This window comes from Bombina bombina, chromosome 4 (assembly GCF_027579735.1).
Source record: "Bombina bombina isolate aBomBom1 chromosome 4, aBomBom1.pri, whole genome shotgun sequence".
NCBI classification, from domain to species: domain Eukaryota; kingdom Metazoa; phylum Chordata; class Amphibia; order Anura; family Bombinatoridae; genus Bombina; species Bombina bombina.
In genome coordinates, this window is record NC_069502.1 from 909,274,528 (window position 1) to 909,295,403 (window position 20,876).

At 40.8% G+C, this 20,876-nt stretch overlaps 1 protein-coding gene across 5 annotated transcripts in view; it reads left to right on the forward strand.

Annotated features, from left to right (window-relative positions):
* Window positions 1–20,876, forward strand: part of UTRN (utrophin) — a 1,395,536-nt gene that overhangs the window by 1,207,050 nt on the left and 167,610 nt on the right. For all 5 annotated transcript variants that reach the window (XM_053711837.1, XM_053711835.1, XM_053711836.1 and 2 more), the window contains one exon: window positions 19,581–19,738. In XM_053711837.1, coding sequence (XP_053567812.1) covers window positions 19,581–19,738 — 158 coding nt within the window. The remainder of the gene's footprint in view (window positions 1–19,580; window positions 19,739–20,876) is intronic.

The following is a 20,876-nucleotide window of genomic DNA, read 5'->3' on the forward strand; positions in this document are numbered from 1 at the left end:
AACACATATTGAGGTTTTTTTTGGTAGTAACACATAACAGGAACTGAGAATCCATGCCTAAAGTACAATGTGTGTGAAAAATAACACAAAATAATGACTACCCAAAAGTTTGACAAAGACTGGTGGTTGAATTAGTGCATGAAAAGTGTTAAAATACAAGCATTTGAAATACCCTAGGGTGTCTACTTTTCAAAAATATATGGTTTGATGGGGGTAAATTCCATTGACCAGCTTCAGAAATGTCCCAAATAGGACATGGGTGCATGATGACCGATGTGAAAATTCCAAGTTGAAAAACTGGAATGCGCTTCCTAAAATTAAGGCATTTTAGCCCCCAGAGAACCCGACACACCTATACATGGGTGGTATCACTGTACTCAGGAGATGTTGTTGAACACATATTGAGGTTTTTTTTGGTAGTAACACATAACAGGAACTGAGAATCCATGCCTAAAGTACAATGTGTGTGAAAAATAACACAAAATAATGACTACCCAAAAGTTTGACAAAGACTGGTGGTTGAATTAGTGCATGGAAAGTGTTAAAATACAAGCATTTGAAATACCCTAGGGTGTCTACTTTTCAAAAATATATGGTTTGATGGGGATAAATTCCATTGACCAGCTTCAGAAATGTCCCAAATAGGACATGGGTGCATGATGACCGATGTGAAAATTCCAAGTTGAAAAACTGGAATGCGCTTCCTAAAATTAAGGCCTTTTAGCCCCCAGAGAACCCGACACACCTATACATGGGTGGTATCACTGTACTCAGGAGATGTTGTTGAACACATATTGAGGTTTTTTTTGGTAGTAACACATAACAGGAACTGAGAATCCATGCCTAAAGTACAATGTGTGTGAAAAATAACACAAAATAATGACTACCCAAAAGTTTGACAAAGACTGGTGGTTGAATTAGTGCATGGAAAGTGTTAAAATACAAGCATTTGAAATACCCTAGGGTGTCTACTTTTCAAAAATATATGGTTTGATGGGGGTAAATTCCATTGACCAGCTTCAGAAATGTCCCAAATAGGACATGGGTGCATGATGACCGATGTGAAAATTCCAAGTTGAAAAACTGGAATGCGCTTCCTAAAATTAAGGCCTTTTAGCCCCCAGAGAACCCGACACACCTATACATGGGTGGTATCACTGTACTCAGGAGATGTTGTTGAACACATATTGAGGGTTTTTTTGGTAGTAACACATAACAGGAACTGAGAATCCATGCCTAAAGTACAATTTGTGTGAAAAATAACACAAAATAATGACTACCCAAAAGTTTGACAAAGACTGGTGGTTGAATTAGTGCATGGAAAGTGTTAAAATACAAGCATTTGAAATACCCTAGGGTGTCTACTTTTCAAAAATATATGGTTTGATGGGGGTAAATTCCATTGACCAGCTTCAGAAATGTCCCAAATAGGACATGGGTGCATGATGACCGATGTGAAAATTCCAAGTTGAAAAACTGGAATGCGCTTCCTAAAATTAAGGCCTTTTAGCCCCCAGAGAACCCGACACACCTATACATGGGTGGTATCACTGTACTCAGGAGATGTTGTTGAACACATATTGAGGTTTTTTTTGGTAGTAACACATAACAGGAACTGAGAATCCATGCCTAAAGTACAATGTGTGTGAAAAATAACACAAAATAATGACTACCCAAAAGTTTGACAAAGACTGGTGGTTGAATTAGTGCATGGAAAGTGTTAAAATACAAGCATTTGAAATACCCTAGGGTGTCTACTTTTCAAAAATATATGGTTTGATGGGGGTAAATTCCATTGACCAGCTTCAGAAATGTCCCAAATAGGACATGGGTGCATGATGACCGATGTGAAAATTCCAAGTTGAAAAACTGGAATGCGCTCCCTAAAAATAAGAGCTTTTAGCCCCCCGAGAACCCGACACACCTATACATGGGTGGTATCACTGTACCCAGGAGATGCTGCTGAAGACATATGAGGGTGTTATTTGGCAGTAACCCTTAATATTATCAGTAAATGTATTCTTAAATTGCTATTTTGTCAAAAAATCAAATTATTTTTTTTCCCCCCCCAAACTTTGGCATAGATTGGTGGTAAAATGGTTGCATGAAAAAAGTCAAAATACCCCAAGTTTCATACCTTAGGTTGTCTTCTTTTAAAAAATATATACATTTGAAGGGTTATTCAGGGATTCATGACAGATATTGGTGTTACAATGTAACTATCGCCAATTTTGAAAAAACATGGGGGCCCATTTATCAAAGGGCTTGCGGACCTGATCCGACACTGCGGATCAGGTCCGCAAGACCTCGCTAAATGCGGAGAGCAATACGCTCTCCACATTTAACATTGCACCAGCAGCTCACAAGAGCTGCTGGTGCAACGCCGCCCCCTGCTGACTCGCGGCCAATCGGCCGCCAGCAGGGAGCTGTCAATCAACCCGATCGTATTCGATCGGGTTGATTTCCGGCGGTTCCTGTCCGCCTGCTCAGAGCAGGCGGACAGGGTTATGAAGCAGCGGTCTTTAGACCGCTGCTTCATAACTTGTGTTTCTGGCGAGTCTGAAGACTCGCCAGAAACACGGCCCTTCAAGCTCCATACGGAGCTTGATAAATGGGCCTGTTAGTTTTGAAATAGCAAAGTGCTACTTGTACTTATTGCCCTATAACTTGCAAAAAAAGCAAAGAACATGTAAACATTGGGTATTTATAAACTCAGGACAAAATTTAGAAACTGTTTAGCATTGGTATTTTATGGTGGTTGTAGATGTGTAAGAGATTTTGTGGCTCAAAGTTAGAAAAAGTGCATTTTTTTTTCATTTTTTCCTCATATTTTATATTTTTTTTTATAGTAAATTATAAGATATGATGAAAATAATCATATCTTTAGAAAGTCCATTTAATGGCGAGAAAAACAGTATATAATATGTGTGGGTACAGTAAATGAGTAAGAGGAAAATTACAGTTAAACACAAACATCGCAGAAATGCAAAAATAGCCTTGGTCCCAGATGGTCAACAAATTGAAAAGTGGTCTGGTCACTAAGGGGTTAAAGGGACACTGAACCCAAATGGTTTTTTTTCATGATTCAGATAGAGCATGACATTTTAAACAACTTTCTAATTTACTCCTATTATCATTTTTTCTTTGTTCTCTTGTTATCTTTATTTTTAAAGCAGGAATGTAAATCTTAGCAGCCAGTCCATTTTAGGTTCAGCACCATAGTTAGCACTTGCTTATTGGAGGCTTGCATTTACCAACCAATAAAAAAGCATAACCCAGGTTCTCAACCAAAAATGGGCCGGCTCCTATGCATCATATTCCTGCTTTTTAAATAAAGATAGCAAGAGAATGAATAAAAATGGATAATAGGAGTAAATTAAAAAGTTGTTTAAAATGGCATGCTCTATCTGAATCATAAGGAAAAAAATTGGGTTTAGTATCCCTTTAAGTGAAAAATAAATCCTTTAAATATGTTTCCCTTTAATATGTTAACAATTATTTTTTTACACCAGATGAAGAACATTAGTCAGTAAATAAAGGAACATGAAACTTTGTCTTTCATGACTCATATGTATACAATTTTAAACAACTTTCCAATGTACTTTTTTTTGTATTCTTTGTTGAAGAAGTTTTGATGCAATGCTTGGATCTAGCTGATGACATTGGGTGAGCCAATGACAAGAGGCATATATGTGCAATCACCAATCAGCAGCTAGCTCCCAGTAGAGCATTGCTGTTTCTGAGCCTACCTAGGTATGCTTTTCAACAAGGAATACCAAGGTAAGAAAGCAAATTATGTAATAGAAAGTTTAAACGTTTCCTGCTCTGTCATAATCATTAAAGTTTCACTTTACTGTCCCTTTCAATTAGGCTAGTTGTTTAAATGTTGAAAAAACAATGTGCTAAGTTTTAGTTTCTATAAAGTACGTTTGTTCATATAAATAAATTAGTGCCACTATATTGAAACCTAGGTTTCCCTATAGTATTTTCCATTAGATCAGATATCATTCATATAGATACTAGTCTTAAAGCCCGTTCACACAGACATTTTTTACAGTACAGCGGTCCCACCCCTTTCTCTCTCTCTCCCCCTCTCTTTTGTGCTCTCTCCTCTCTTTTGCACTCTGTCTTGCTCCACCTCTTTTGCTCTCTCTCTCCCCCTCTCTCTTTTGCTCTTTCTTTCCCCCCTATCTTTTGCTCTCTCTCTCCCCCCCTCTCTTTTGCGCTCTCTCCCCCCTCTCTTTTGCGCTCTCTCCCCCTCTCTTTTGCGCTCTCTCCCCCTCTCTTTTGCGCTCTCTCCCCCCTCTCTTTTGCGCTCTCTCCCCCTCTCTTTTGCGCTCTTTCCCCCTCTCTTTTGTGCTCTCTCCCCCTCTCTTTTGCATTCTCTCCCCTCTCTTTTGGGCTCTCTCCCCCTCTCTTTTGCGCTCTCCCTCTCCCCCCTCTCTTTTGCTTTCTCTCCCCCCTCTCTTTTGCTTTCTCTCCCCCCTCTCTTTTGCTTTCTCTCCCCCCTCTCTTTTGCTTTCTCTCTCACCCTCTCTTTTGCGCTCTCTCTCCCCCCTCTCTTTTGCGCTCTCTCTCCCCCCTCTCTTTTGCGCTCTCTCTCCCCCCTCTCTTTTACGCTCTCTCTCCCCTCGCTTTTGCGCATTCTCTCTCCCCCTCTCTTTTGCGCACTCTCTCTCCCCCTCTCTTTTGCGCACTCTCTCTCCCCCCTCTCTTTTGCGCACTCTCTCTCCCCCTCTCTTTTGTGCTCTCTCTCTCCCCCTCTCTTTTTTGCTCTCTCTTCCCCTCTCTTTTGCGCTCTCTCTCTCCCCCTCTCTTTTGCGCTCTCTCTCTCTCCCCCTATTTTGTGCCCTCTCTCTCCCCATCTCTTTTGTGCTCTCTCCCCCTCCCTTTTGCGCTCTCTCCCCCTCCCTTTTGCGCTCTCTCCCCCTCCCTTTTGCGCTCTCTCCCCCTCCCTTTTGCGCTCTCTCTCCCCCCTTTCTTTTGCGCTCTCTCTCTCCCCCTCTCTTTTGCGCTCTCTCTCTCCTCTCTTTTGCTCTGTCTCTCTCCTTTTTTTGCTTTCTGTCTCCATCCCTCTTTTGCTCTCTCTCTCCCTCCTCTCTTTTGCTCTCTCTCTCCCTCCTCTCTTTTGCTCTCTCTCTCCCTCCTCTCTTTTGCTCTCTCTCCCCCCTCTCTTTTGCTCTCTCTCCCCCCTCTCTTTTGCTCTCTCTCTCCCCCCCTCTTTTGCTCTCTCTCTCCCCTCCTCTCTTTTGCTCTCTCTCTCCCCCCTCTCTTTTGCTCTCTCTCTCCCCCCTCTCTTTTGCTCTCTCCCCCCTCTCTTTTGCTCTCTCTCTCCCCCTCTCTTCTGCTCTCTCTCCCCCCCTCTCTTCTGCTCTTCCCCCTCTCTTCTGCTCTTCCCCCTCTCATTAGCTCTTTCCATCTCTCCCCCTCTTTCTATTTCTCTCCCCTCTCTGTTGCGCCGACCGTGCCCGACCATGCCCCCCGTCACGTCCTACCATGCCCGGTCCCACTTGACCACGCCCACTATCACATCCAGCCACGCCCACTGTCCCACCCGGCCACTCCCACACCACAGGCCACGCCCACTTTTGTCTGAAAACAGCATGGATTGTCAGGTAAGGCCAGGTGTGTTTGTCCTCGTGCTGTCTCTACTGCGCATGACAGCTTCGGACAAACACACTTGGCCTTTTATATAATAGGATTTGTGTCATGTCAATATAAACCGTTAGATCTAGGATATAGTAATATTCAATTTAACAGTACATCATCAGACTTAAAGGGAGATGAAACACGAAATTGTTCTTTCATGATTCAGAGAGCAAGGAGAGTTAAAAAAATAATAATAAAAAATAAATAAATATATATATATATATATATATTCAAAATGACTTTGTTCTAATGGTATTCTTTGTTGAAAAGCAGGTAGGTAAGCTCATTATTGTGCAGGTTTGGAACACTAAATGGCAGTAGTTTTGCAAGAATACTTTTAACAATGTTCTAAAAAACACTTCTGTCATGTAGCACATAAAAGCATTCTTGCTAAACTGCTGTCACACTACCTACCTATGTACTCTCTTTAACAAAGAATACCATGAGAACAAAGAGCTTTCTTGATTTGCAAACATTGTTTAATTAAGTTGAAACATTTGAGTGGATAGCGCCCCCTCATTAGACACACACCCAGGTTATCTATATAAAATATGTCCTCTTTTCAGTAAGTGTAACTGGGGACCACCTAAAATCTTTCCATAAATGCAGAACCGCACTCCTATCGACTTCTACTCCATTGATTAGACATCCTTTTGCTCAACTGAATCATATCCTAATTCTACCCCTGAGTTAGTCTTTCTAGTCCTGGACCACAGACTTCACCATCAGTTGAAGGGACAGTCTACTCCAGAATTGGTATTGTTTAAAAAGATAGACAATCCCTTTATTACCCATTCCCCAGTTTTGCATAACCAACACAGTTATATTAATATACTTTTTACCTCTGCAATTACCTTGTATCCAAGCCTCTGCAGACTGCCCCCTTATTTCAGTTCTTTTGACAGACTTGCATTTTAGCCAATCAGTGCTGACACACAGGTAATTCCACAGGAGTGAACACAATATTAGCTATATGGCACACATAAACTAGCACTGTCTAGCTGTAGAAAAAAATTAAGAGGAGGCCTTTAAGAAATTAGCATATTAATCTACCTAGGTTTAGCCTTCAACAAAGAATACCAAGAGATCAAAGCAAATTTGATTAAAAAAGTAAATTGGAAAGTTGTTTAAAATTGCATGCCCTATCTGTATCATGAAACTTTAATTTTACTAGACTGTCCCTTTAAGCATTTCCCAGTACGTTCTGGGACTGTTTGTGCTGGGGTATACAGACTAATGTGAGGATAGGGAATGTAGTTAAACATTGGCAGAGCGGGAAGTTGTCTCTAGACACTTCATCATATAATCTAATTAAATATCTGTCTCTGGCAACAATGCCACATCTGAAATAAATATTATCAGGGCAAGGTCCTAATAGTATGTTAATTGAAAGGTTCATGTTAAATGATTTAAGTTTTTTTCATTTAAGAAGCATTATATATATTCATATAGCCATTATACTCTTTACTCTTTCCTTGACTTCAGCTAAATAGAGTAAGTTCTTTAACACCAGATTCTTACTTTCAACAATATACATCAGCATGGACTATTTCACTATAGACACTCAGAGCACCTTCTTGGCAAATGTACCCATTGGCTATATCTAGTTATATTTTCCTAAATTGAAGAAGATTTGATTGTCTAAGACTACATTGACAGATTCATTATCATTTTACATTGAAGTTAAAAATTATAATGCATCAATGAAGCAATCTTTGGCTGGCATGTGCTCAAGTCTACGTGGCTTCAGAATGCTTTTAGGTTACTAATGCAGTCAGGTCCGATGCTTAAATGTACTTACTCCTAAGTATCTTCTTTCATTTTACGAGCCAGCTACTATTACATATATTTTAATAAGATGTTCTGCAGCAGATAGGTTCTGCTTGATTAAAACTGAAAACCTAAGAGAAAGCATAATTCACACCAGCTGGAAAGAAAATAAAAGAAGCAGCAGTAAACTAATAGGAAAAATCTCTCTCATTCACCCTCTCTATCTCTCTTATTTACCCTCTCCTCTATCTCTCTCATTCACCCTCTATCTCTCTCATTCACCCTCTATCTCTCTCATTCACCCTCTATCTCTCTCATTCACCCTCTATCTCTCACTCATTCACCCTCTCCTCTATCTCTCTCATTCACTCTCTCCTCTATCTCTCTCATTCACCCTCTATCTCTCTCTCATTCACTCTCTCCTCTATCTCTCATTCACTATATTCTCTATCTCTCTCATTTACCCTCTCCTCTATCTCTCTCATTCACCCTCTCTCTCATTCACTCTCTCCTCTATCTCTCCCATTCAACCTCTATCTCCCTCATTTACTCTATTCTCTATTTCATTCACTCTATTCTCTATCTCTCTCATTCACCCTCTCTTCTATCTATCTCTCTCTCTCTCTCATTCACCCTCTCCTCTATCTCTCTCATTCACCCTCTATCTCTCTCTCTCATTCACTCTGTTCTCTATCTCTCTCATTCACCCTCTCCTCTATCTCTCTCATTCACTCTGTTCTCTATCTCTCTCATTCACCCTCTCATCTATCTCTCTCATTCACCCTCTCATCTATCTCTCTCGTTCATCATATTCTCTATCTCTCTCATTCACACTCTCTTCTATCTCTCTCATTAACCCTCTCATCTATCTCTCTCATTAAGTATCTCCTCTATCTCTCTCATTCACCCTCTATATCTATCTCTCTCATTCACTCTGTTCTCTATCTCTCTCATTCACCCTCTATATCTATCTCTCTCATTCACTCTGTTCTCTATCTCTCTCATTCACCCTCTCTTCTATCTCTCTCTCTCATTCACCCTATATCTCTATCTCTCATTCACTCTGTTCTCTATCTCTCTCATTCACCCTCTATATCTATCTCTCTCATTCACTCTGTTCTCTATCTCTCTCATTCACCCTCTCCTCTATCTCTCTCATTCACTCTGTTCTCTATCTCTCTCATTCACCCTCTCATCTATCTCTCTCATTCACCCTCTCCCCTATCTCTCTCGTTCATCATATTATCTATCTCTCTCATTCACACTCTCTTCTATCTCTCTCATTCACACTCTCTTCTATCTCTCTCATTAACCCTCTCATCGATCTCTCTCATTAAGCCTCTCCTCTATCTCTCTCATTCACCCTCTATATCTCTCTCTCTCATTCACTCTGTTCTCTATCTCTCTCATTCACCCTCTACTTTGTCTCTCTCATTCACCCTCTACTTTGTCTCTCTCATTCACGCTCTACTTTGTCTCTCTAATTTACCCTCTATCTCTTTCATTACCCTCTCCTCTATCTCTCTCATTCACTCTCCTCTATCTCTCTCATTCACCCACTCCTCTATTTCTCTCATTCACCCTATTCTCTATTTCTCTCATTCACCCTATTCTCTATTTCTCTCATTCACCCTATTCTCTATCTCTCTCATTCACCCTATTCTCTATTTCTCTCATTCACCCTATTCTCTATCTCTCTCATTAAACCTCTCCTCTGTCTCTCTCATTCACCCTCTCCTTTGTCATACACCCTCTCCTTTGTCTCATTCACCCTCTCCTTTGTCTCTCTCATTCACCCTGTCCTTTGTCTCTCTCATCCCCCCGCTCCTCTATCTTTCTAATTCACTCTATTCTCTATCTCTCTCATTCACCCTATTCTCTATATCTCTTGTTAAACCTCTCTTCTATCTCAATAGCCTTCTCTATCTTTCTCATTTACCCTCTCCTCTATCTCTCTCATTCACTCTATTCTCTCTCTCATTCACCCTATTCTCTATCTCTCTCATTCACTCACTCCTCTATTTCTCTCATTCACCCTATTCTCTATCTCTCTCATTAAACCTCTCCTCTGTCTCTCTCATTCACCCTCTCCTTTGTCTCTCTCATTCACCCTCTCCTTTGTCTCTCTCATTCACCCTCTCCTTTGTCTCATTCACCCTCTCCCTTGTCTCTCTCATTCACCCTCTCCTCTATCTTTCTAATTCACTCTATTCTTTATCTCTCTCATTCACCCTATTCTCTATCTCTCTTGTTAAACTTCTCTTCTATCTCAATAACCTTCTCTATCTTTCTCATTTACCCTCTCCTCTATCTCTCCCATTCACTCTATTCTCTCTCTCATTCGCCCTATTCTCTATCTCTCTCATTCACCCACTCCTCTATTTCTCTTATTCACCCTATTCTCTATCTCTCTCATTAAACCTCTCCTCTGTCTCTCTCATTCACCCTCTCCTTTGTCTTTCTCAATCACCCTCTCCTTTGTCTCTCTCATTCACCCTCTCCTTGGTCTCTCTCATTCAACCTTTCCTTGGTCTCTCTCATTCAACCTCTCCTCTATCTTTCTAATTCACTCTATTCTCTGTCTCTCTCATTCACCCTATTCTCTATCTCTCTAATTCACCCTCTCCTCTATAATTGTTCATTCCCTCTATCCTCCCTCTCATTCACCCTGTCCTCTATCTCTCTAATTCACCTCCTCTTTGTCTCATTCTTGCTATCCTATTTCTCTATCATTCACCCTCTCCTCTATCTCTCTCATTAACCCTCTCATCTATATCTCTCATCCACCCTCTCCTCTATCTCTCTCATTCACCCTCTCTATCTCTCTCATTCACTCTATTCTCTATATCTCTCATTCCCCCTATTCTCTTCTTTCTCATTCCCCCTATTCTCTTTCTATCTCATTCGCCTTCTCCTATTTCTCTCATTCACCCTATTCTCTGTCTCACATTAAGCTTCTCCTCTGTCTTTCTCATTCACCCTCTCCTCTGTCTCTCTCACTTACCCTCTCCTTTTTCTCTCTCATTCACCCTCTCCTCTATCTCTTTCATTACCCTCTCCTCTATCTCTCTCATTCACTCTATTCTCTATCTCTCTCATTCAACCTATTCTCTGTCTCTCTGGTTAAACCACTCCTGTATCTCATTCACCTTTTCCTCTTTCTCTCTCATTAACCCTCTCCTCTATCTCTCTCATTCACCCTCTCCTTTATAATCTCTCATTCCCTCTATCCTCTCTCCCATTTACCTTCTCTTTCTCTCTCCATAACCCTATCCTATTTCTCTCTCCATAACCCTCTCTTCTATCTCTCTCATTCACCCTCTCGTCTATCTCTCTCATTCATCATATTCTCTATCTCTCTCATTAACTCTCTCATCTATCTCTCTCATTCACCCTCTCCTCTATCTCTCATTCACCCTCTCCTCTTTCTCTCTCATTCACCCTCTCCTCTATCTTTCTCATACACTCTATTCTCTATCTCTCTCATTCACCCACTCCTCTATTTCTCTTATTCACCCTATTCTCTATCTCTCTCATTAAACCTCTCCTCTGTCTCTCTCATTCACCCTCTCCTTTGTCTTTCTCAATCACCCTCTCCTTTGTCTCTCTCATTTACCCTCTCCTTGGTCTCTCTCATTCAACCTTTCCTTGGTCTCTCTCATTCAACCTCTCCTCTATTTTTCTAATTCACTCTATTCTCTGTCTCTCTCATTCACCCTATTCTCTATCTCTCTAATTCACCCTCTCCTCTATAATCGCTCATTCCCTCTATCCTCCCTCTCATTCACCCTGTCCTCTATCTCTCTAATTCACCTCCTCTTTGTCTCTTTCTTGCTATCCTATTTCTCTATCATTCACCCTCTCCTCTATCTCTCTCATTAACCCTCTCATCTATATCTCTCATTCACCCTCTCCTCTATCTCTCTCATTCACCCTCTCTATCTCTCTCATTCACTCTATTCTCTATATCTCTCATTCCCCATATTCTCTTCTTTCTCATTCCCCCTATTCTCTTTCTATCTCATTCGCCCTCTCCTATTTCTCTCATTCACCCTATTCTCTGTGTCTCACATTAAGCTTCTCCTCTGTCTTTCTCATTCACCCTCTCCTCTGTCTCTCTCACTTACCCTCTCCTTTTTCTCTCTCATTCACCCTCTCCTTTTTCTCTCTCATTCACCCTCTCCTCTATCTCTTTCATTACCCTCTCCTCTATCTCTCTCATTCACTCTATTCTCTATCTCTCTCATTCATCCTATTCTCTGTCTCTCTGGTTAAACCACTCCTGTATCTCATTCACCTTCTCCTCTTTCTCTCTCATTAACCCTCTCCTCTATCTCTCTCATTCACCCTCTCCTTTATAATCTCTCATTCCCTCTATCCTCTCTCCCATTTACCTTCTCTTTCTCTCTCCATAACCCTATCCTATTTCTCTCTCCATAACCCTCTCTTCTATCTCTCTCATTCACCCTCTCGTCTATCTCTCTCATTCATCATATTCTCTATCTCTCTCATTCACCCTCTCCTCTATCTCTCTCATTCACCCTCTCCTCTATCTCTCATTCACCCTCTCCTCTTTCTCTCTCATTCACCCTCTCCTCTATCTTTCTCATACACTCTATTCTCTATCTCTCTCATTCACCCTCTCCTCTATCTCTCTCATTCATGCTCTCCTCTATCTCTTTCATTCACACTCTCCTCTATCTCTTTCATTCACACTCTCCTCTATCTCTTTCATTCACCCTCTCCTCTATCTCTCTCATTCACCCTCTCCTCTATCTCTTTCATTCACCCTCTCCTCAATTTCTCTCATTCACCCTCTCCTCTATCTCTCTCATTCACTCTCTCCTCTATCTCTCTCATTCACTCTATTCTCTATCTCTCTCATTCACCATATTCTCTATCTCTCTCATTCACCCTCTCCTCTATCTCTCTAATTCACCCACTTATGTGAAATTTGCATTTTTTTCCTTATGGGTATTCACTTTCACATTTTAGATTTAATTCTTTTAAATAAACCTTTGACAGGCAGTGGGGATTGTATGACTTTGCTGCACAATGTACTAATAACTCTCCAGCAACTAAGGCGTTAAAAGATATTAAAATGGAACAGTAAACTTGTTCCTGCTCTACTGTTGAAAGAAAATAGCATGCAGCTAAAATATAACTGTAATGTCTTATGCCAGACAGATAAACTACTTTTTAACGTTTTTTAATTCTCTTTGTATTTTATTTTTGACTTCCATAGTTTGAAGAATAAGGCTGTTTTTTTTACAGTGGTTATATATTTACCAATTTTCATTTAGTTTTTTGTTCAGATCTACTTTTCTCTTTAAAAGGCTTTTTTTGTTTTGTTTGCAAAACCAACTCTTGTCCATTAGTACCTGCTGTCATATCTATTTTTTTTATTTCTTTTTTCAAGTTTAGCTTTAGAAAGTAGTGCGGTTAATGGAAAGTTGCTATAGAATTACAGTTTGTACTTTTTTAAACAGGGAAATAGCATTGTGAATTTCCCAGCTTCTGGGTAACATTAAGGGGAACACTGACAGCCCCCTAGGCGGCTTGAAGAGTTTCTGATGAAGGGCTGACATTTTAGCGACAGTATAAAAAATATGAATAACATGTATTTACACAACAGGAGTGAAAGAAACATCTGGCTAATGGTTGCAAGTAATGACAATAGAATGTAAATGACTTGTCTGTCTCTCTGACAGCTTATAGCAGTACAATCCATACATTATTGTATTCTACCTTCTGTAGTAAAAAACAGCATTATAGCAATGTTACTAAATGATACAGGGATAAATCTCATTAACTAGCAAATAGACCTTCTTTGTTAGAGAGAAGGTAGATCTATACTTTTTATGTTTTGTGGGGGTTTTTTTCTAAGTAGCCTTATGATCCCTAAAGAATATTAAAGGAACTTTAACCTTAGAATGTAAAGGGACATGAAAACCAAAACGTTTCTTCTTAAACGGGGAGAGTTCACAGCTGCATTCATTACTTTTGGGAATTCAGAACCTGGCCACCAAGAGGAGACAAAGACACCCCAGCCAAAAGCTTAAATACCTCCCCCACTTCCCTTTTTGCTTTTCATCACAGGAGTAGATTCTGGTAAGATCGTTTCATTTTACTTTGATGTTTGAGTGTAATGTGAACGAAGAATTCAGGGTCTCAGTGGGACTCCTTTATCTTTATGGAATCAAGGGTTAATATCTAATGAGGGGGGTTATTGAACATGACTTTAATCATGTTTGTTATGTGATTCTTTCTGCTAATATGTAGTGATGTTTGGGCTCGTGGCTATATCGGAACATAACAGCCTTTTTTTGTCAGGCTGCGCGGCTCTTGTGGCCTTGGCGCGTTTTTTTCTGGCCTGCACGGTGTACCTTGTGACTAGGCGGGGTCACGTTCTGCTCTCTATTTCTGTATTCCTGACTGCGTGGCGACGGATAGAGTCTGTTTCGCTAGTTGTCTGGGTCTCAGGAGGTGGTGAGTGCCCCAGCCTATGGGGGTGTAAGGTGCCGTTTATATTTTTCTTCTATCCATAATTTTTATCCAAGTTATAGAGGATTCTGATTTTGGAGACAGATGACTCTGATTCAGATTCTACTTCTTGTGAAGAGTATGAGGTAGCCCAAGTAATCCATGCCCATCAGTTATGTTCTGAATGCTGCTTTAGAGTGCTCTCTTCTCCCGCAACAGGGACCTTAGAGTCCGCCGAGCCATCTGCCCCTGGGGATCCCACATCCCGCGAGGCGCGTGCCCTAGATCCTTCCCTATCTACACAAGCAGGTGTCTCTAATGCCGTTACCCCTTCTCCGGAAGGCGGCTTGTTTCCTCCAGAGGTTACGGCATGGTTCCGCATTGCCATATCTATGGCATTGCCGCTTTTACACCTTCCTGAGAGGGAAATACTGTCCGTGTTCTGTTAACCAGGGCTCATCAGGTCTAGGTCAGATCAGCCATCTGGGGAAGCGGTTGCCTGTAAAACTTCAGGGGCCCAATCCTCGGGGTCAGGGTCGTCAGTTGCCCCAGCAGAGGTAAGTTTTGCTTTTCGTTATAGACTGGCGTGCCTTCGTGTCCTACTGCGATATGTTTTGGCGGTGCTGGAGGATCCCAATCCTAATGGGTTGAGGGATCCTCGGTCTGCTGTACCAGATGGAAAGCTGGGTATCTTATTCCAGTTTTGTGCTTCAGGAGTATGGGGTCTCTGATTGACTGGTCCTGTTAGTGTACCCATTCTTCTTGGGCATTCACCTGCGGGTGCTGCCCTATTTTTTTTTTATCCGGCAGGATGGTTTCATTTAAATCAGAGAAGCTCATGTCGGTTATAATTTTTCTGGTGGGAAACATTTATTTTCTGGAATTTGATACTAGCGATTTTGTGGTTGCTTGAGCACTTCCACAGAAGTTGCATGTTAAGGTGTTAGTACATTGTTATGTCAGGTTGGGGCGGTTTTTATGTCCTTTATGGTATTCTTATTGGATGAGTCCTTAATGAGGAACTCTTCCTTAAGGGGTCGAGACATCTTAGGCTTCTTTTTTCCCCTCTTGGGGCTGGTTGGGGGGTCATCTGTTCGGGAAGTTCAGGCATTTACGGCCTTTTTCTTCCTCCTACTGTTTCTTGTCTGCCCCCATGTGTTAGGGCTCTGGAGAATGTGTTTTTCTCCATTTTTCGGAGCTGCCCTTACTAAGATGTCTAGATTTTATCTGTCGCTAGACAGGAATTGTGAGGCTCTTCGTTAGTTCCTTGAGCTGTGGGAGTTTTCGGGAGGTGATCCTGAAGGGATTGTTGGAGACTATTTTATTTTCTCAAGCTGGATTATCTAGTTTTGAGATCTTACTTTGGGTTGTCCCTAGAGCCTTTAGGAGATATGTTTTCTGTCTCTGGGATGCTTAGCGATCGTCCAGTGTCCACAGACCTTTGGATGTGGCTGTGGTTGCATCTCTTTGTGTACAGGTTCTCTGTATGAGGTATCACTATGGTTCCTCAGGGGTTACTACCTTGTAGCCGGCTCCAGTTTCCGGATGTCCGGGTTTCCGGACATGTTCTTGTCTTGGATATCTGACTGGTTCTGAGAATTCCACTTGCCTTTACAGGGGGTTTTGTTTTTCTCTTATCGGAGACTTGGAAATAACTTGAGGGGTAGTTTAGTTGAATAGCAGGTGGAGCTGCCTAGCAGGTGGGAGATTGCAGTCGCAATCTGTTGCAGCTATTTGCACCTTAAAAAGGGCTCAATGGCTGTTTGTTTTCTACTGGGCTGGCTGTTGCAGCCGGATGGTTCCTCTTCAATCAGAATTGCCTTTGCCATCTGTCTGCTGCCGCACACTCCATAACTGTTTGCGGGTGAGCAGTTATATTTGGCTTTCTCCTCCCCTTAGGGAGATTAGGGCATACCACAGTATCCACCTAGTGCCCGGAGGTCTTCCTCTGTCAGAGGGGTCCTTCCTGCCTTGCGTGCAGGACGTCATGAAAGGTTGGATTCTGGTATTGTGCCATTACTGTTGGTTCAGTGTAGTCTCTCTTTTGTCTGGGAATGTCCCTTCTTGTAGGGTAAGGATCTGTGTCTGGGTCCTGTATCCCAAACTCGTCCTATGTTCTGTCATAGCTTAGTTGGTTAACATGCCAGGCTTGTTAGCAAATGGTAGAGTTTGCTCTTCCTATTGGTACTGTTCAATTTAGCTCCCCTCCTTACTTAGGATTTGGGCGGTCCGGGGAATGGTTTGTTTCCCTGTTTTTGGACATTCCCAGTCACTTTGGTGCTGAGTCCATTGGCTCGGAGAGGGGGTCAGAGGTCTGTCTGTTTGGTTGAGCCTGGACCGCATATCTTGCTTAGATCTTGTGATCTCTCCTTAACTGGGAGAGTTTCCACAGTGTTTCCTTCCTCAGCAGGGGGCGCTCTGCTGGTTTTGGATGCTCTCCTACTTCATTGTTTTTCTTAGGAGGGAGTGGGTTTCTGCACTCAGATTTTTTCCTTTGTGGAAGTCCTGGTCTAGCGCCTAGCTTGGTTGACTAGTGTTAACGGCTGGAGTCTGCTAGACTTCTGTTGCAGAGGGAAGCCTGTGGCTTCATGTGGAGCACAATTTATGGTGCTATTTTAAGGCGGTTCCCGGGGTGGGGGTTATCCCTCGGTCACTCTTTCATAGTGTGGATTGCACACTGTGTGAGGGATGGGTTCTATCTTGTTTCTTTTGCTCTCCAGGGTTGGGACGCTACATGGTCTCTTGGACTTCCGTTCAGATTGGGTTAGGTTTTTTTCCCCCCTTCTCTTTGTTCGGTTGTTGGAGTTCGCCCTCTATGCGTTTTTGTCCTGATGCAACCTTTGTTTGCATTTGGAGTTCGGCTAGGGTGCTTTTTACCCTAGCTTGTTGGTCTTTAGATTTCTGTTGAGTTCTTCTTCCTCTTCCCTTCAGGGAATATGTGGAGGTCTCCTTCCCTCGGGTCAAGGGTAAGTTTAAGTATGGGCTTGGAGCCTGCAGGACTTGTCTCCACGGAGGCTTTGTGCTTAGTGGAATCTACTGGTTCTGAGCGGTCTCTCTCTAGGGCCTTGCTGGTTTTAACTGATGGGCAGTTACCTGGTCTTTTCAGCTTTTATCCTTCTGTTTCTGGTGAAGCAGTTGTTTTTTGTCAGGCTGTGGTGCCCTCCGAATGGGCCCCCTTGTCTACCCACCCTTTTTTTGCATTCAGTAACCTCTATAGCTTGGGTATTGTTTTCCCAAAAGTAATGAATGCAGCTGTGGACTCAAACTTAAATTATGCTTATCTGATAATTTTCTTTTCTTCTGACTGGGAGAGTCCACAGCTCCCCGCCCACGTTGTTACGAGGCGACTGTTTTATTTTTGTATTCTTTTGGCACCTTTTTCACACTGATATTTCTCTTACTATTCATTGTTCCCTTGGCAGAATGACTGGGGGATGAGGGAAGTGGGAGGAGGATTTAAGCCTTTGGCTGGGGTGTTTTTGCCTCCTCCTGGTGGTAGCCAGGTTCTGAATTCCCAAATGTAATGAATGCAGCTGTGAACTCTTCCCGTCAGAAGAAAAGAAAATTATCAGGTAAGCATAATTTAAGTTTTCATGATTCGGATAGAGCATGCAATTTAAAACAACTTTCTAATTTACTTCTAGTATCATTTTTTCTTCGTTCTCTTGGTATCTTTTGTTGAAAAGCAGGGACGTAAGCTCAGGAGCGTGCACATGTCTGGAGCACTATATAGCAGAAGTTTTGCAAGAATGTTATCCATTTGCAAGAGCACTAGATGGCAGCACGATTTCCTGCCCTGTAGTTCTCCAGACACCTAACTAGGTATCTAGCAAATTTGATAATGCAAGTAAATTAGAAACTTTTCTCAAATTGTATGCTCTGTCTGAATCACAAAAGAAAAATGTTGCGTTTTATATCTCTTGACTATGCAAAACTAAACATATTTTGTGTTCTTAACCCCTCTGCCACCTCAGAATTGAAGCTCTTAACACATCCTGGACTCTTTGGTTTGAGATGATTGACAAGCTTTACTCTCAGACAGTTGTTTGTGCATGAGTAGAGGATAGGGCTGTAAAAGCTATTGCTTATGAAATCTTAAATTCTGGTTGCAGATTGTGCATTGCCTTCCTCAAACGCAGGTGGACTGGTTTCCTTCCTGTTCTTGTCATAGACGCATATATCTCAAAATTAATAGAGCGGGTTATTATCTGCTAAACTTTCCTTATAACACCATTTCTAACTAATTAAAGGGACACTGAACCAAAATAGTTTCTTTCCTGATTCAGATAGAGCATGCAATTTTAAGCAACTTTCTAATTTACTCCTATTATCAAAATTTTCTTTATTCTTTTGGTATCTTTATTTAAAAAGCAAGAATGTAAATTTAGATGCCGGACGATTTTTGGTGGATAAATTCACCCACCAATAAACAAGTGCTGTCCAGTGAACTGAACCAAAATTGTCTGGCTTCTTAGCTTAGATGCATTCTCTTTCAACTAAAGATAGTAAGAGAACGAAGAAAAATTGATAATATGAGTAAATTAGAAAGTTGCTTAAAATTGCATGCTCTATCTGAATCACAGGTGTCCCTTTAATATACCAGAACCAGTGCAATCTTACGATGGGGAGGTATACAGCCTGTCTGATGCTAGTGAGCATGCACATAAGGTCTAGTACTTTTTAGTAATTGTTTTCTTCTGTTTTATTTAAAAAGGACGCTACATAATTTATTAGTTGTTTTTTTTTATAATGTATTTCCCGTACTCCGTAAACCAACAATTTAAGGAGTAACAGGCATATTCAGGGATGGAAATTTCACTAGTCCTAGATGATTATGCAATTGCAGTGGACAAGTTTTATTTTTAACATTGAGTGGACTAGTAATTATTTTAATCTAGATTAGAAACTTTTCTCCACTGACTATTAAACTATTGTAATATTTTTCCACCCCTGTGCGTGTCCCTCTCAACCAATAGAGCTATAGAAGCTGTTTTTATCAACCACTGATCAGTATTGGGAAGTGCTTAAAAGAACAGTAAAGTCAAAACTAAACTATCGTGATTTAGATACAGGATGCAATTTTAAACAAGTTTCTAATTTACTTCTAATATCCAGTATGCTTTGTTCTCTTGGTATCCTTTGTTTAAAAGGCTCCGGAGCAGGAATGCATTACTGGGAGCTAGCTGCTGATTGATGAATGCACATCTATGCCTCTTGTCACTGGCTCATCTGGTATATTCAGCTAACTCCCAGTAGTGCACTGTTGCTCCTTCCACAAAATATACTAAAAGAATGAAGCAAATTGGATAATTGAATGAAGTTTAAAATTGTATGTATTGTCTGAATCATAAAAGAAATGTGGGGTTTATCTCCCTTTAATTGATACTACCGTATTGGTTTTAATTTTAACCATTTTTACATTACATTTTCTTCAGGCACAAAAAATGTCTTCATCTTTTTTAATGCAATATTACTTTACGTATAGAGTGATGGAACCAGACACAAGATGTAACGTTATTTTATTGCTTGTTAGTACAAACGTACAATTATACCTATGATGATGATGTTAGTGAGTTTTACAGAAAAATATGTTCATTTGTGTGTACCATTTTTGTTTATAAAAGTATAAATAAAAATAAAAAAGCTATAGTGTTTTTCATTTTCTCATCTTGTCATAGATCTCTTTAAGGAAGTCTCCAGCGCAGGGGACACGTGTGACCAAAGACAGCTTGGGTTGTTACTTCATGATGCCATCCAGATCCCACGACAGCTTGGGGAAGTGGCAGCTTTTGGTGGAAGCAACATAGAGCCAAGCGTCCGCAGCTGTTTCCAACATGTAAGTAAACATGAGAGCCAATGGCTATATCGTTTTTATGCAAACTAGTGTCCCTCTCACACACATGTACAGCAAGGGGTTAAATGTTATACATACAGGATATATGTTCTTTATGATGCTAAACTGTGTGCTGTGTATTGGTTATTAAAGAAAGATCAATACTGAACAAGTAGATGGTCAATATGTTAGCATCAGCAATTTATAATTAGTAGAGAGTGCTAATCCATTTAAAGGGACATTACGGTCAAAATGTAAATGCACTAAGATGAATTGCAACTTTGAATAGAAACATATTTGCATTATACGTGTATTGGTAAATATGCTTCTAGCAAAAGTTATTACTGTTTTAGTGTTAACATTTTCTCCACATGTGCATGCGAAGCATAGCTAGATATACTCAGTGCACCAGCATTTTAAATACTGCAGCCGCTCATAGTGCCAGTGGGGTTTGTATCATGTCAGCCGCTAACAAATTGAGTTATTACCAGATGATACAAGCTCCTTAGGCTCACTGAGCAAGTGCTGTGCTAAAATACTGACACATGATGCATACTTAAAGGGACAGTATACACTCATTTTCATATAACTGCATGTAATAGACACTACTATAAAGAAAAAAATGCAGCACAGATACTGATATAAAAATCCAGTATAAAACTGTTTAAAAACTTACTTAGAAGCTCTCAGTTTAGCTCTGTTGAAAAGGTAACTGGAAAGCCCACTGCAAGTGAGAAATAAGACCCTCCCCCTTCTTTTGAATATGAAAAGACCCTTTACACAAACAGGAGCAAGCTGGAGTAGGTAGCTGACAGTATTCTCATAAAACTTTGGGGCTTGGTTAGGAGTCTGAAAATCAGAGCAATGTTATATAAAAATAAGCAAAACTATACATTTAAAAAAAAAAACAAAAAAAACTTTATGGGCTAAATAAAAAGATCATCTACAAAACATTTATGCAAAGAAAAAAATAGTGTATAATGTCCCTTTAAATACACTTTTAGAACAGCTACAAAAATGTTTCAATTGAAAACTGAAATGCATCCATGTGGATTTAATTTTTAACTGGAATGTCACAGAATAAATTTGCTTAAAGGGACATACAAGTTTAAAAGGAAAATCATTTTGTGTCACATTGTTT